The sequence below is a fragment of the Hyposmocoma kahamanoa genome, unplaced genomic scaffold (genome assembly GCF_003589595.1).
Source record: "Hyposmocoma kahamanoa isolate Upper Pololo Valley unplaced genomic scaffold, ASM358959v1 100021, whole genome shotgun sequence".
NCBI classification, from domain to species: domain Eukaryota; kingdom Metazoa; phylum Arthropoda; class Insecta; order Lepidoptera; family Cosmopterigidae; genus Hyposmocoma; species Hyposmocoma kahamanoa.
The window spans coordinates 3,729,895-3,746,919 of NW_020653200.1; the positions used below are offsets into that span (position 1 = coordinate 3,729,895).

Consider the following 17,025-nt stretch of genomic DNA (forward strand, 5'->3'; position numbering starts at 1 on the left):
ATTGCATCGATACAAACGCGCGATTGCATCGATACAAACGCGCGATTTATAGGTGATTGCATCGATGCAATCGTACGCTTGTATTGATGTAGTCGCGCTGCTAAAAGTAGTCCTGTAACCACTCTTACACGTCTCTGTTTTGTTACTTTTATATTGTAACTGTGTCTCAGGGTGACGACGACATTGATGACAGCTACAGTGGCAGTGACCCTCAGATGTTTGCGATACAAAGGTCTGAGCGGCACTGCAACTGTTATGGATCGGCGTGTAGCTTACAGCCACGCATTTTGTATCTAATAAAAAGCTTAATAATTCAAAATTGGCTTCTCACGTATATTATTGTTGCAGAACGTGGACATCAGGAGGCGCAGTTTGACGCCGTCGCCACACATGCCGCAATACGCTGCGGCTCCGTAGTGCCTAGCTTTTCGCCCTTTAAATTAGTGTACATTCCAATATATTGCACAACTTCTACCGCTAACATTATACTTATTCAAATATACTCTAGAATTATTTAATACTTGTATAAGGGATACAATGATAATACCACTAGTTTGTATATGGAGGAGAGTTCATAAGGAATACAGTAAATTATGGACTTGTCGAAACCATGTTCCAAAGGAACAAAGTCACTGCCCAGGCTTTAGAAGCCAGTGATATAATTAACGAAATCCTGATAAAATAGTAATTATTTTAAATATAGATAAGCAGTACCAAAGTGGATATTGTTCATAAGAATTTTTAAAATTCACTCACATAGTAATGGCAGTGATATATTGGGATCATAAGGATAGAAGTTAAGTGATCTATTCCTATTTGTACAATACACAAACGGAATTGGAATGTATACTAATAAATATGTTGGTTTATATCCGTCAATTCACAAGATCGCGTACCGCAGGTATTAACGATAGTGTAGAATATTTTGAGGTACTGAAGTGACTGAATACGGCAAAGCTTAGAATATTTCGTTTATATATTGTAGTTTGTTGTTGAGGCCCCTTTATTGTCTATTATTATTGTGAGAGATTATTCTGTGCTAGAAAAGATCGCACTCGCTCTGCTTTAGTTTCGCAGTTGATCTGATTGGGCTAGAGCGGCGATGAGTTTCATAACGTCTAGCACATTGTTTTCCAGTGTATTGCGCTTGCGTAATTCGGAATATACATAGACCCCAAGTTAATAATAGATGATTAAAATAGTTGTTTTGTACTGTATTGTCTTTGTGTTTACGTTACAAAATGTTACACATAATAATAGTCAGGTGGGGTAAGAGGAACATCTTATAAAAATTTCGAAGTACACTAAACTTGCCTTTGTATTATCAGCTTTTCATGTTTTAACAGGCCGCTAAATTCAATAGATGTATTTACCGAAAACATGCAAATTGTGCTAGTGTTTCTCTACGCCCAAAATATGGGGACGAGGAACAGTTATCGTATTTCTTATAAAGGTAATGTATACCTCGTGTTCTCAAGATTTTACAACTGTGAAATTAGTCTTTTCCGCCTTTTGGATGTTGAGCATCGTCGGACATCTCTTAAAACCGTTTAAGCTAATTTGTTTGTCTGTTTTATCAACTGAGAGCTTAACTATGGTCTCTCATGGGAAGCGGGAGTCGAACATCCTCACCCGGTGTAATCCTCTTACCCCATCTGCTCCTAATACATATATTTATGTTAAAACTAGAATAACTAAATACGAGTTGTCAATCGATAGTCAGAAATAAACAGTTCAAATTTCAAAAATTTAAGTCAACAGTTATTTGGTAAAATGACTTTGTTTAGACTTGATTTCGATTTATATCAAAAAGCGAGTCCAATAAATTACTTGTTATTTTCTGTGTAATTACAATCCGATGCTTTAAGATTTTTGTTGACTGCCAAGAATTCTTGTGTAATTTTCCCCAATAGTCAGTTTCGATTATCGGAATAATTTTAATTCTCTTAGTTGTTTCAAATTACTCTTAATTTTTTTCGTATATTGTCTATTTGAAAAAGGAATTTTGTCGTCCGACTTGTGGATGAGTTACGGGACAGTGAATGAAAAGCCTAACTCCCAATTTCTTAGTAATTTTGTGGAACACAACGCTTCATTTTTCTTATATATAGTATTCTCAGTTACAGTGATATTTTACTATAATATTACTGAAATGCCTCAATAATAATTGACATATTTTTAAATCCATCGTAATCAAGTCTAAAACAAGCCAATTAGGTAAACAAATGATTTGATTAATAGAACAATTTATAAATACAATTTCAGTATCTAGAACGTGGTCGTTGTCCTACCGAATTATCGTACATATATGGGGACTTGTTAAATTACTACTGACAATAGACAATGGCATTAAATAAAAGAAATATGCTTAGTATGGAAGAAGACCAAATGAAATTAACGTTTTCTGTCTTTAATCAGTGAGTTACAATTAATCGAGGGTAGCGCAATGTGGCACCATCCCGGAGTTCTGGCAACGTTTCCTCTTTGGATATCTAAGCTTAGGTCTTTGTCTATGTAACTTGCAATTTACCGTCACATTCACGGTTACCGGAGCGTTCAACGAGGTGAACTGAAAGCTCCTTAGAGAGGAGTTTTACATGTGACCTCTGAGACCCGGAGTTTCCATTCCGAAACGCACTAGGAGCGGCTACACGCGGCGACTTTTGCAGCGATGCAGTCGCTAATCGTCTACCCTTACATACGCGCGCTAATATTCCGTCGATACAATCGCGCGATTGTATCGCTACACTTGGGATTTGTAAGCGATTGCATCGATGCAATCGCGCGTTTATATCAATGTAAAGCGTTTGTATCGATGTAATCGCCTATAAATAGCAAGTGTAGCGATATCGCCGTGTGTAACCGCTTTAAGATGTAATAATTTCTGGGTTTGAGGTATTCGAGTTAGTGGTTCTCGGTTTCGGCGGCGGTGGAGTATGAGAATCTATCCACTGATATAAATTAAGTCTCATTTTGAGAATGTCAATGATGATGGAATTACTGTATGTGGAGGTCACAGCGTCGCCGCTTAATATCTCACCATCCCGTTATAGTGACAGATTGAATTTGGAATTTAAATTTGATATGTGTGATTGGATGGATGGCTAATTAGCAGATCAACGGATTGAGGGAGTCACTCTGTTGACAGGTGACTATTGAACGCAGAAGTTGTTTGTTTATATTAGTTTCAATTGCTCACTGTCAGTTTGCCAAAGATGGGAAACAGTTTTCGTTGTGATATTGTTTACGTCAATCAAATGGATGCTTTCGTCAAAAGAGTTGCACGTATTGTTACGTCCACTATTAATAGCTTTTCGTCTTATTGTCAAGTTCATTTTAGCTGCGATTCCCTGCTTCATTTGAAGTCAAAATCTAATTGAGTCGACTGGAATATATTCATCAGCATCGGAAGCATATTGTTTACTGATATTTCGCTACCATATATGTACATATAATGAATGGTGCAATTGCTTGCAATGGGCCTGATGCCGCGGTCTTATTTCTGCAGCTCGCATTGATTGACCCCGGAGAGAATTCAATATAGTTTCCTTTATTTAATGCCATATTAATTTAATTACGTCGTGTTTAATCAATATTGTACCTGTCGGTAATGTGTGGAACTAATTTTTTACTTACAGTTTTCTTTTAGATTTGTAGATTCGTCATATTTGTTGATTCATTTTATAAACCGTGAAATGTGAATCTGGCCTGCAACCTATGTAAGCTAAGTTATTGTTTTAAAAGTTTCATATAATTTATAGACTTAAGTTAAACACAACAGGGAAATAGTAAAGATAGTGTAATTGAAATATAGAAAAGAAATTAACTTGTTAATAATATGCAAATGCATATTTGTATGATTGAATAGGAATATTCGTGTTTGAATCGAAAGACAGATTACTAAATTATCATTTGGGTTACTTACCTCAAAAAACATCCCATAGTTACAATGAGAAAATATAATATGCGAGTATAGTTACCTACCGATTAAACGTTATTTATACATATAATGCGGGAAAATAATCGACATGTAAACTTTCCGTGCCTTTGATTTTTTTACATAGGTAGTCCAAATTATACGTTAACTCTGAAGTAGTAGAAGCTATTTAAAAATATTAGATAAATAATTATACGTAATAGTGAATAATCGATGGAAAGGTGATTATGCGATGTCAGTTATTTTGCTAGAGCAAGGAACATATTTAGAGTAGGTATAGGTACACACCTTCCTTAGTCCTCTCATACTCGTTAGAAGTTGCATGATGTACTTACTCATCATGCTGATTATGACCTTTGTTATGATTTTGTAGATTTATACCAAAGTGACCAGTGATGCAACGAATGCTTATTTAACAAATGAAAATATTAAATTCGTTATTCGGCGAATACGAATTCCCGATTGTACTTTCCTGAAAAGGCATCTTTTTAAAAGTTGTTTCAGAATGGTAAACTTTGACCCGACTGTTTGTATAATTTGTACTTCTTGTGTGATGTACTCATGATGTACCTAAGTGTTCAGTACCTACTGACATGAATTGCGGAACGTCGTGTTATGTTTTTCTATCGGCGCAAAGGAAAGATGCGCAAAAAATGTCGTTTTGGGTTTACATTTTATGAACATAAAATTCAGTGTTGGTGTAGTAAAATTTCAATATCCAACGTTTAGAGCTGATTGCTACCAGCACCAATATTCTGTAAGATTGCACTGCCCCATCCATGTATTTTTATATTAAATGACATTATATATGATATAATTTTATTTAATTCATCAATACGACATTTTGAATGAAAGAAAGATTTATGTTAAGCATGAACATAAAGCGATGATAAATATGATAATAAAAACAAAAATACTTGAGAAAATACTTTAATTACTCTTATTTCGAAACGCATTCCTGATAATTAAGATTACTTCTCTGTAGTAATATTGAAGGTGCGTGGTAAAATATTTATTATTTAAATTAAGGTTGTTTCATTATAATTTAATTTTAATAACTTAATATGTTTTTAGTTCTCTTAACGTTGTCTTTAATTTGGCGTGCGTGCATGTTTGATAGTTTAGCAGAACATAGAGCTCACCTTAGAAGCCAACTGCGACTTACGTACGTGGGTTCAAAATTTTTGTAACTTTTTGTTATTTTGTACATATTAGGTACTAGATATATACCTAATATTTGCAATTGGATAGATATCCAAAAACATTTGTAATAAAGATACCTTAGTATCCTAAAATAAGTGTTTTGTTTTTTTCATAAATTATCCTTAGAATAATAACGCATTAGAATGATAGTTTCATATCAAACGAACTGTCACAAGTGAGGCAAAAATCAAATTCATGTAGGCTAGTTTTAGTAGTAGGTTAATTTTCGGTTTTAGTGAATATTTATATAAAAATACAAGTTGAAACGCGTTACTTCCTTGTGGAATGTGATGTTAGTATCTATTTTATGTTTGTCTGACGTATTTTTACTCTCATTTACCACACATTTCGTCATTTTTAGTTAAAATTCTTGATCTGTTCGCGGTACAAGTTGACCTTGAGCACTGAAGGCCCGCCCGCTACACGAGCGGGCGGGCCCTTTAGGCGCGCTTCAATTTGCCTCACCTAGCGTGTGCGGACTAGGTTTGTATGCGTTATTATTCTAAGAAATTATCTATAAAAATATGTTCGTTCACCTATCCCCCGGTATGCTGCATTAATGTCAAAATATCTTAATTTCATAAGTAAGCAAATTACACATTTAAAATCGTCATATTGATTAAACTATACCGCTAGAAGAAGGAACTTAAATGAATTTGTGACTGAAGACGACTGTCAAGAAGAGCCCCTAAACTTCAAGTAATATACATGGATTGATGTGCGAAATTTAATTTGATATCTACCATGAGCTTTTCGACGAAGGTAAACATCGTGATGAAACCTGTACGTCGAAGAAGGTTCAGAAACCTCGTAAAATGTGTGAAGTGCCCAACTGTGGGCCACCGTGTGGCGGTTATTACCTAAATCCTCGGCTGAGGAGACCTGAGCCTGAGTAGGACGTATAAGTGGGTTAAAGATGGTGATGAAGAAAATTAAAAGCCCAAAAATGATTAAATTGCAACTGCAAAACTTTTAAATTCACTACCTTAGTAAAATAATTGCTTGTTACGTATCAAACACAAAATGTAGTTATTCCGCGATTTCAGAGGAAGGTATTGCTTCTTTGAAATTTAGTTAAGTATGCTCCGCCCGTTCCAGTTTCTGATAATATAACCTTGGGAGCTACCGCAAGACAACTCTTCGTTTAGTCTGTTTGCTTTAAGTAATATAAGCAACGATCGGAAAAAGGTTTTCCACATATCGCACATGACAACTAACATAGTATTATCACAAAATGGCATTAAGTTATATTAATATTACCACGTGTGTGTGGATTGAGTGAGCACCCTCTGTAAAATGTTTAAAATGTGTTAGTCATTTAGTAAAAGTTCTAAAACAATTGTAGAAACCAATCTTTCTATTTGTAAAAAGATAAAACAAGAGAAAAATAACTTAATGTGTGCTCACTCAGCTCTCACAGAGGGCCAGTCAGATCTACAAAAGTATTAAGTTTACATATAATATTATTGCACTAGTTTTTTGTAAAAGTTTAGTTAAACTATCGTTTTTATCATATATAATATAAATTCGCACGTTTTTAAAAGGAACGATTTCTTAAGTGAATTAAATTTCTGTGTCTAGATTTAGTAAAAGTTACATATGAATTTGTAAAATATAAAACAAGCCACTAATGTGAAACGTTTTTGAATAGTAATTATTTTTAAGTGCTCACTCAATCCTCCAATTTCTGAAAAGTAACAAACGTCAATATCTTTGGATTTATAAGTATTACAGAGATTATAATCGGTAAAGTTTTAATAGTAATTTACTACTAAATATTTGCCGTTTCAGATTTCGTTTTGATTATTTAATTAGAAAGATATTATTTTTTTATTATATGTATCAAAATGTTTAATGCAAGGTGACCACACGTTATGAAAATGCCAAAATGAACTTTTAATTTAGGTACCTATGTATTAATAACTGTTAATTATTGAGTATACTTACGTTTTAGTCATCATACCAACTTCACTATCGTTCAAACGAACAAATACGGGCTCAGACTCCATTATTACATTAATGTGTTTATTGAATATTGGCTATAGAGTCACAGCTAACGAATACTTGAGAACTCATATCTTAACACAAATAAAAAGTAATTCCTTTATGAACTGTAACTACAAATTCGCGCCAATTTTTTTGCACTCATTTTTTTTGATGATATTATGTGAGTACTGCCTATGCTTTTGTAAATACCTATAATTAATAATAATGAATATGTTATTGTGCGTGTAACTGAAGAACCAAGTTTTTTCTTGAGTCGAAATTTTGCATCGTTACGAATTTGTAAGGTGTTGCCCTAAAATTGAATCGCTGCTTTAAATTTTAAATAACTAACAAAGAGCTATGGCTATGTAAACAGATTATAGAAAAAACTGTCATACAGCTAAATGATCATTAGTATCAGCGCCCATAATTGTCTGAATTAAAAAAATTATTATGTGGTCTATATTATTGTGCGTCTAATTACGGTGCACGGTAATATATAAAGAGGCTGTAAAAACTAATGAAAAAAAAATGTGAAACACGAATTATATCTCACCATATACTATAAAATAAGTGGTAAAATAAACGTAAGTACTTTGAAGTGAAATTACTCCTGTGAAATTACTCCTCTAGTTTGTTCTAGAACTCATTTTCACGAAGAATATAAACAATACAATAAATAGAATTAAAAAAGGACTTCAAAGTACTTTCGTTTGTTTTACTGCCTTTTTCTAAGTATTTGGTGTAGGTATAATCGTGCATTTTATTTGTACCCATCTATTTAAGGTGGCTAACAGCCTTTTCATATAATACTGAGCACCATAAAGTAATATTATGAAGAGGCTGTATGGTAAATGAAATATAGAAGGCAAAGTGCGCGAGTAAGTGTGCGCATACGTACCCTTACCCCGTCTGCAATATTTTCGTTCATTCATTTGTACAATATTTTTTAACATGCTTTTATTTTGCATTTCAGTGCCTAATCTAATAACGTAACCTACCCTAACTTACACCAGTTACTAAGTTGATAAGATGGTAATATATAGATTTCATTTTCTATTTATCATTTTTAGTGATAATTTCGACTGATATGTCAAGACTAATTATAAAAAACATATCTTGGTTCTTAATAAAGAATATTTTTCTATTATTATTATATTTATGTTGACCATACGCAAGCAATACACTCACATATCGCATGTGCGTTTACTTACCTCATAAGGGTGCGCATAGTTACCCACAATGCGGGTCAAGTGAACGCATTCCTATTTTAGATTGTTTGTTGGTAATAGGAAAAAAACTACATGTCTTAAGCTTTTGTGTTTATTTAAATTTAGAGCTTAATAAATGCTTTATTTAGTCATACCTGTTCTTAACTCTTATATTTTATGTAATCTGTTTGTGTAAGTCCTAAATTGCAAGAGGGTGCACATTTGATCCGAATGACTCTATTGAACTTTATGTCTGATATGAGATAGACATTATGCTGTGATTTACATAAATTCGCTTCTACTTCGTTTCGTGACAACGAAAATTGATCTTTGGGCCCACTAATTAGCTCGCATTCGAATTATGACTGTCGATATCACTTGCACTTGGATGCATTCAACACCGCGTCGTAACTATCGCCTTACTATCGGGTATAGAGACATACCTACTATCGGACATGCCACAGCGCGGTCCGCTTCTTAAATAAATGGTATGGTCACTTCCTATATATTTTTCTACCTTTTACAGTTGGCAAATAGGTAAGCCTACTAGTATAAAATATTTTTAATATACGGGTTTTTTTTCGAAGTGGTGTTCACGCATGTACATCGATTTATCGATAGGAAGGTAGTTGGTATATTAAAACCAACTTTTGCATTATGCCAGCATAGCATGTGTCTTCTTTCTGACTTTGTTTTTGGGCTACTGCAAACATCGTAGATGTTAAGTATCGTGCTGTGAAATGTACCTATAAATACGCCAAGTTTTAACGAAAACGATTAAAAATAAAACTTTACTTTTAAAACTTGTAAGTCTATGTTAAAACAATATTAATTTGAAATTCGAATTTTGTACTTAACAATAGACAATTTGCATTTGAAATAATTATATCACTTTTTATTAAAAAGCCGACTTCAAAATGTTGCTTATATCCGCTTTCTCTGTGTTCCGCTGTCTGATAAACGATAACATATGAGCACAAGCTCAAAGTAGCTGTACACTGTTGAGGAGTTCCTGTGTCTGCCATTTCCATCATCAAACCAGCGCTATCTAGGTCATCGTAATGTTATTTTCATTAGAATTATATCTTTGTGTCACATGTTATTGAAATCGGTTAACGGAAAGTGTGTGAAATTGAATAGACCGGATTCAACTTCTTTTTTCGAAGTCGGTAAAATACTAGAAGGAGGAGACTGGCTCTTAAATAGAAAGAATGAAGGGAATGAATACAAAAAATCCCTTCGTATGCGGTGATTATATATAAAGGAAAATCTTCGTCAAAATTTATTATTTTTTGCTGTGATACGTCGGTGAATACTTGGATATATTTAGATAGATTAGATAATAATTTTATTTATCGTTATCCCTATAACCTTTTGTGTAAGGTCGTTTATAACACACTTTGTATACACTACCTTCTAACTAGGTAATTAAATCAAAATTCCGTACATCATTAAGCTGTGAAAAGAGGTAAAATAAATTAACCTATTTTAGAGGTTTTCAATTCCGAATGTTCTCGAACTTTTATGACAGTCCTTTAAGTCTATATTCGGTTGAAAAGGTTGTAATCCGTCAGTGTCGCTAGTAATGAAATAGACGACTCGATGCACATAAATTTATTATATAATAAAGCAGAAGAAAAAGGTAAAAGGCAAAAGAAGGCTACAACAATAAAAATAGTATAAAACACATGTACAATACCAAAAACACTCCCTACATAAATGCTACGAAACATGTGTGACGCAGTAAAGAACTTGCACCAAAAGGGCCGAATTTTCTACAAATATTAGTTAGGTTATTTGATTTTAGTGATATTAGATAGGTAACCAGATTTTAATTGAAAACTGGTAAAACAAATCAGAATTTCTGGTAAAGAGGAGCAGGAGTCCTCGCTTCAGACATTAGGTAGAGAGCGACGACGGAACGAAACAAAGTGAGAATGACGAGGCAAAAGAATTAAAGAACCATTCAAAATTCAAAAATGCCTAAGTGGCCAGGAACCAGAGAAAAGGTGTTATAAAGGTGGGACAATACAATACAATATTTTTAGAAAATGTATACATACATATATAAGTAAGCCTGGACGTTATTCATGAACTTAACTTTCACAAAAAAATATACTAAGTACCTATTTGAACTGAGCTTTGAATGCACACAGACATATCGTCGGGAATAGTGCAATTACTCGTAACTAGCATTTGACTATGAGTTTCCATTTCGGTAATTTAGTGGCCATATCAAATCCGTGTAAATGTTGTAGCAACTAAATTAGCGTGATTTACGGGAATCTGTTGTTATCAGTCCGTAGACAACATAAGTTAATGCTTACTATGAAAGTCGTAGCATTGGAAATAACGAAGTAATAACGTTAAATCCCTATCCAGTGAAATTTGGTTTTGGTGCAGATACGCGCCCTTTACTTATACTACATAGGTTATGTTAACATTTAATTACTTGTCACATTTTTCAACTACACAAAAGTTGACAGTATTGTTGTCGCTAACACCAGTGTAGTGCAGAGAAATTTATTAATTAATAATAAAAATAATCGATAATCTCACATACAGGCAATAAGACACATGCTGATCTTCCTCCGCATGGTTCTTACAATAACCAACATCATTATGTCAATTGTTCCGTCCAGTGTTCCTTTTTGTTGCCAATTCCAATTAATCTTTTAGACGGTGTTTACATCTGAAAAACAATCTTAGTTATGAATTTATTTTAGTATATAGTATAACGTGATAAGCTAACAAGTTGTTGGATGAAATACAAAAGTAATACTGAAATAATAGTACAACAAGAAATAACCAATAGGTATTCAAAGTTCACATTAGAAGAAAAATTTGCATCAACATCGTAAGTCAAAGTCAAATAATAATTTATTAATTTTTAAGCTACTGCTCGTAGTATCCTTACATATTATGTCACAGTTGAAATAGAATAATATTACAACAATAATGTGATATTAATACAAGAGTGCTAACCTTGTTAAAGGCTATTTTCTTAGAAAAGTGAGTTAAAGAAACTTACTGCACTACTATACTTACACTATACTATACTTACATTATTATTTAATATACTACTTACTACTATACTACAGTATTGAATTAACTTACCTTAACGTGATAAAGTATGATGTCATGTTTTTTGTGAAAATTGGGTCTTTATGTAACAATTAACTTGTCGCGGTGTCGAAATTAACAAGTGAGTCAAAAGAGACCACGTTACAAAAGAAGATGTTACTTATTAGTGTTGTATTGGAGTAAAAATTACGGCGAATTCACAGAAAATGACGAATCCAGTTTTACAAAAATAGTAAAATCGTTTTTTTTCGATTTACACGTTCTTCTGGCGAACGGGCGATATCAATAAGTCTATAAATGTATATCGTATGTAAAAGAATCCCATGCACTACTTGCTTTTAACGAAACCTGCTAATTTTAGTGGACCAGACGCAGTGACTAACAATAGATCAAAAATTTGTCATGTGCGTTATTCATGACACGCATAATTTTTAATTAATTCCGCACTTTAAAACGGCAGTTATTTTAATTATTTGCGACACTACAGTGTGTTAGTTATCGGGTTTGCAGTAATCGTTTCCTATTAACATACTCGAATGCAAACGGTACGAAGTTTAAGGAAGGAACGGATAGGTTGATTGTATCTATGTGAGGAATACGCGAGTTAAGTTACCTATTAACGTCAATACTGACGATGGTGGTGGTGGGTGGTGGTGGCAGCGTGGTAGCGGTGTGGTGGGTGCCGGTTGGACTACTAGTGAGAGCTGCTCAGTATTACAAAGATGTGGCGGTGGGTAGTGTTGTGGCAGGCCTCCTTTGTTCTCCTGGTCGGTGGCACGCTGGACTTTAGGATCTTCAACCAAAAACGCAACTATGCGCCTCCTTCTCTCTCTGTCTCTCCACAGGTATTTAGACACACAAACAAACAATTTTTGAACTTTGTTGATTCATACTTTTGTGAGAGCTTGTTAATTAATGTTGTAAATTAAATTATTAATTGTTAATCTTAACTTTTTTTGCAAATGAATTGTCATAGCATAAGTGATTATAGACCATAGATATATGTGCGATTCTAATTTATTAAATGGAATAATTAGTGCTTTCCATTGACTTTTTATAATTGTAAGTCAATGGTGCTTTCATAATATTTCATTGCAAATTGGCCAGCTGAGATTAACGCAAAAAATCCAAATATATACACAAGGATCACAACGATAATCCTTTTAACAAAATTATCTTTGTTAATACCCATAATTAAAGTATCATTGCATTATAAAAAACAATATAACAATGTAGCAAGTTACTAATCATAAGCTGGTTGATTCCTTATTTATTACCTAGTATTACAGAAGAGGAAAGTCGAACGAAAGTGCATATGAAGGTATGTTTAGGTGATTGTACCTATAATATGTTAATTTCTGAGCAATCCTCGCGTGATTAAAGAAATAAGGTGTAGTGCCAGCACGGTAATTGATAAGAAGTGTTTTAATTACTCAGTGTGACGGCCTAACACAGCAAGAAATTGTCGAAACGTTTGATTAATTAAAGATAATTTTTATGTAATAACATGTAGTCAATTGTCCGGCCGGTAATTGGTATCTTCCTGGCGACGTTTATTGCTGAAATAATTTCTAGTTAGTACATTATTTACTGTAATGTTTTCATTATCGTTAAAAAATCTTTTAGATACGTGATTTTGTTATAAACCGTATTCGTGCTAGAGTTAACCTTTATGACATTTGTTTTATTGTTTATTACATACAATTGATGAGTTAGTAAAGTGCTGTATTCACATTGTTTAGTTTGTCATCGTCTCTGTGCGAAACAATGTGTGCAGCGAAGAAATTACATTGTTTAAACGCAGCAAGCGAGTTATTGACCTTAAGTGTATTCTATTAGTGATTATAATTTTCTGTAAAGATAATATTATTAAGCCTGCGGTCTATTTTTAACCGACTTCAAAAAAGAGGAGGTTCTCAATTCGATTGCATTTCTTTTTGTATTACGTTACGCGATAACTCGACTTGTGAACCGATTTTGATTCCTTTATTTTGGAAAATTGGTCCCATTTAAATTTTAAGAAAATATTGCACCTCGAAGGATGGCAATGGTATGATGGCAAACTAGGAGATGACTGACTTTTGACGTCGGGTTTTTAGTACTTTGAGCTGTGTCATCATGTATTGTCAGCTTCATATAAATTTGCTTCAGGTCAACTGTTTCGAGTACTCAATGCCTGCGGAAAGAGCAGCTAGATCGCTGGATAAAGGTACCCAGAATTTTAATTTAACACTTCTTTCACTCACTCCATTTATTAGATGTTAGTTGAAAATCTGTTATTTCCCCGGATAACGCCAACAATGCCCTGTGGTCTGTGTTCTTATGATAGTCACGGGTGGCGGGACGAACAAGTTGGGCGCTTGGTAGTAAGCGACACGCCTGTCTATAACAATTGCAGTGTCACTCAAGAGCATTAAATCACAAAGGTCTGAGGAGAACTGTCATTGCCCCCGTCACCCTGAAACGTAAGTTGATAGACAAGTCCCATGTACCTGTAATTTCACCAGAACCCTTGCCATTCAAAACCGGAACGCTATAACGCTATAGCTTGGCGGCAGAAATAGGTAAACTAGCAGTCCCTTCCCGAACTCTTTCACAAGGACTTTTACTGTTACCAACACATCAAGCACGCTATTTTCTTGTTACTTAATTTTTTAGTTTTACGTAGAATTGATTAATGATTTCCTATATATTAAATAATAATAATATAATATCTACCAGGTGTACAGGGTTATTTGATAAATACCATTGAGTATATAACCACAAAAAGTAATGGGATTTATATCACTTTTAAATATCAACTCTCGTTTGCGCTGAAATCATAAATTAGAAAACTGAAATAGTACAGCGGCAACAACTGACCTGTGTGTACGTCTTCGTTTAATCTAAGTATATTCTGTATTTATTGTAATAAAGATAATACCTCTAAGAATGGGGGCTGTTCCATCCGATGGTGTGGGACAAACCGTAAAACATCTAATTACAAAACAAACGGAATCACATTTCATCGATAATATGTAATTTGGCAATTCTCGTCCAGTATAATAGCAAAGCTCAAGTTAAACTGGTCATTTTGAAGTGAAACAATTGACGACAACCGTCAATTGTTTCGAATTCGGCCTGGCCAGTCGGAGCGTAGTTGTCAAACAAATTAAATGACATTTCGTCCCTATTTCTGGTTATATACTCGATGCATACTCGATGTTAAATACTAAAAATGTCGCGGGACTAAATTACTAACATTATAAACAATACATTTTGTTCCATGACTTTTACGAAATGTACTAAAAATAAACTTGAAATAACGCCTCTCACGTTTTATCACTATTATTTATAAAAATAATTTTGGTGGTACATGCTTTCTTTTATTACCGCACAGAGCTATCACCGCGATTAGAGCGATCTATTTGTATATTTGTACGAAAGTGAAATTTGATGCATTATTAAAAGTTGTGGAACATAAGATATTGTTTATGATGGTTATTAATAATATAGCCTTGCGTGGTTCTTAGTATTTTACAAATAACCTTGTATAACAAAATTACTATATTACTATCTTTTGTAGGATGGCGTTTCCAGAAATATGCAGTGACGAGCTCATTTCCTCTACCTACCACACCGACGTTCGCAACGTTTCCCACTTTTCCTACTAACTCATTTTTGAACCTGAATGAAATATCACGAAGGATTGATGATTTGTTGCCAGGAAGCAATGATATAGTGAAAGAACACGCTAAATTGGTTCAGGATATTAATAGCCTGAAACAAGCAGTTTGGGTGGCGCCGCTTCCAGACGACAACAGAGATTACGACGATTCCATTTTTCAAGAAATTTTCGAAACATCAAGTACTACAACACCTAAACCTACTACAATTAAACCTGTGAGATCCACTAAACCTGTACCCATAATTCTGCTAGGCGGTGCCAGCCAGCGGCAGGTGGTAAAAAGTCAACCTCTTAAGTTCCCGAAACCAACAATCAGTCTCGTTGGCACTTCTTCGTCGCCCTTAGCAAAACACCCATATCCATTTGTTATGCAATCCAGTGTTCATAAACCAATCAAAGTGTGCATGACTTCTATGCCCATGATGTACGCGACGACTACGCGGAGACCTTCTCTTTGGCAGAGGATTCTTCATTCTCTCATACCCAGATAGCGTAAAGTGATTGAACGTTTGTGATACCATTAGACATTTTGTTAAGCGTGCGAAAGAATAAAGTTTCAAACCTAGCTAGGGTTTATTCTGTAATTATTGTAAGAAATTGTGCAATTTTATGTAAAAATAGTTAATCCGAGTCCTTTCGAACTTTCGTCCTACTTCTTATCGAAACAGCTGCGGTTCAACATAACATTGTTTACATTAATTTAAAATAAAATAGTGACGCCAGAATTATGTTAAATATAGATTATTGTTTATGTGAATTGTTTTTTATTTTATTTTAATACATTGCGGACAGCGAGTGATTTTTTCTTGTGATGTACGATATGATTTGTTATCAGTGTTGCAATCGGTATTACCTAGCGCGTCGCATCGCGGAGTTCCATCTATAGGTACCTACCTACCTATACGGTTCCTCTGGTGGTAGCGCAAGCGTGTGCCGATGTCGTTGCTCGCGTGTGCCATCGCTAATTATAACCCTCGATTATGTATTGTCTAGTTTTTTACACATTGTGCGTCGAATAGAAAAGTTGAACGTCTTATGTGTTATGATGAAACTATTTTTACAATATAGTTTATGTCATTAGCAAAACTGAAGAATTCGATACAATTTTAGATCGACGTTTTCTTAATGCATTGTCACGAATTGGTTAACTAATACGATGATTCGTATTATGCTAGAAATTATTACGATTAATAGCTTCGTGTGAGGTGCTTAGTACCTAGAACATGACATCGATGGCGACCTTCTGCACGTAACATTTTCAGAAAAAAACCATTGCAGTTGCAAAGCTGAGAGCTGTGGTACGAAAACATTCTATCGTTCTCATGAAACAGGCACATTGTTTATTGGTTTGGCTGATTGATAGCGGCGCGGAATTAGGCATTAACAAAGGAAACAAACATTAAATAAAGAAACTTTATTCGAAACACCCGAGGAGTACCTACACATTAATTAAGGAGCAAAAATACTGAGCTATTTTACTGGCTGAATATTTCTGGTATTTGAGTTTATACTAACTTGTTACAGATACAGATTTTTTAGGGTATTTAAAGAGCTCTGAAAATGATGGTACAATGTTATAATAATTGTTCATACAACATCAACGTACCCATTTTCATTAAATAAAAAGCTCAAGCTGTAGCTTTACACAGATCACATACTTGTGGCTGAAAGTGTACAATTAAGTTACTTAGTAACTACTTACTCCTCTGGATCGGTGCAAACGTGATGAAGCCAAATATGTGTTTGTGAAAGTATTATAAATTCGGTTCACACAACATTTTATACGATTGACGTGGCTTTGAAAAGGTAGATAGAGGAATAGTTGTCAAATTTATAACGATAACAAGTTAGGTCGTTTTAATATACATCATTAAAAAAAGAAGTAATTGTTTTTATTCTTCATTTACAATTGTTTAAACTGTTAACTGTGTGCGACT

General features: G+C 34.1%; 2 protein-coding genes across 3 annotated transcripts in view; both read left to right on the forward strand.

Annotated features, from left to right (window-relative positions):
* Positions 1–507, forward strand: part of LOC113225613 — a 9,518-nt gene extending 9,011 nt beyond the window's left edge. For both annotated transcript variants that reach the window (XM_026457972.1, XM_026457978.1), the window contains exon 9: positions 349–507. The gene's annotated coding sequence lies outside the window, so the exon portion shown is untranslated. The remainder of the gene's footprint in view (positions 1–348) is intronic.
* An 11,636-nt stretch (positions 508–12,143) lies between these two features.
* LOC113227725 lies at positions 12,144–15,823 on the forward strand. The gene is made up of 3 exons (XM_026460715.1): positions 12,144–12,266; positions 13,573–13,630; positions 14,987–15,823. Exons 1-3 carry the CDS (start codon positions 12,144–12,146, stop codon positions 15,577–15,579), a joined length of 774 nt encoding a protein of 257 aa, XP_026316500.1. The 3' UTR covers positions 15,580–15,823.
* Positions 15,824–17,025: the final 1,202 nt, after the last annotated feature.

Excerpts from the sequence above, each read along its gene's own strand:
- LOC113227725 (XM_026460715.1), top strand. The coding sequence starts at position 12,144 with ATGTGGCGGTGGGTAGTGTTGTGGCAGGCCTCCTTTGTTCTCCTGGTC. Across the intron at positions 12,267-13,572 it reads CTCTCTCTGTCTCTCCACAG|GTCAACTGTTTCGAGTACTC; the intron begins GTATTTAGACAC and ends AATTTGCTTCAG. Across the intron at positions 13,631-14,986 it reads AGCTAGATCGCTGGATAAAG|GATGGCGTTTCCAGAAATAT; the intron begins GTACCCAGAATT and ends TATCTTTTGTAG.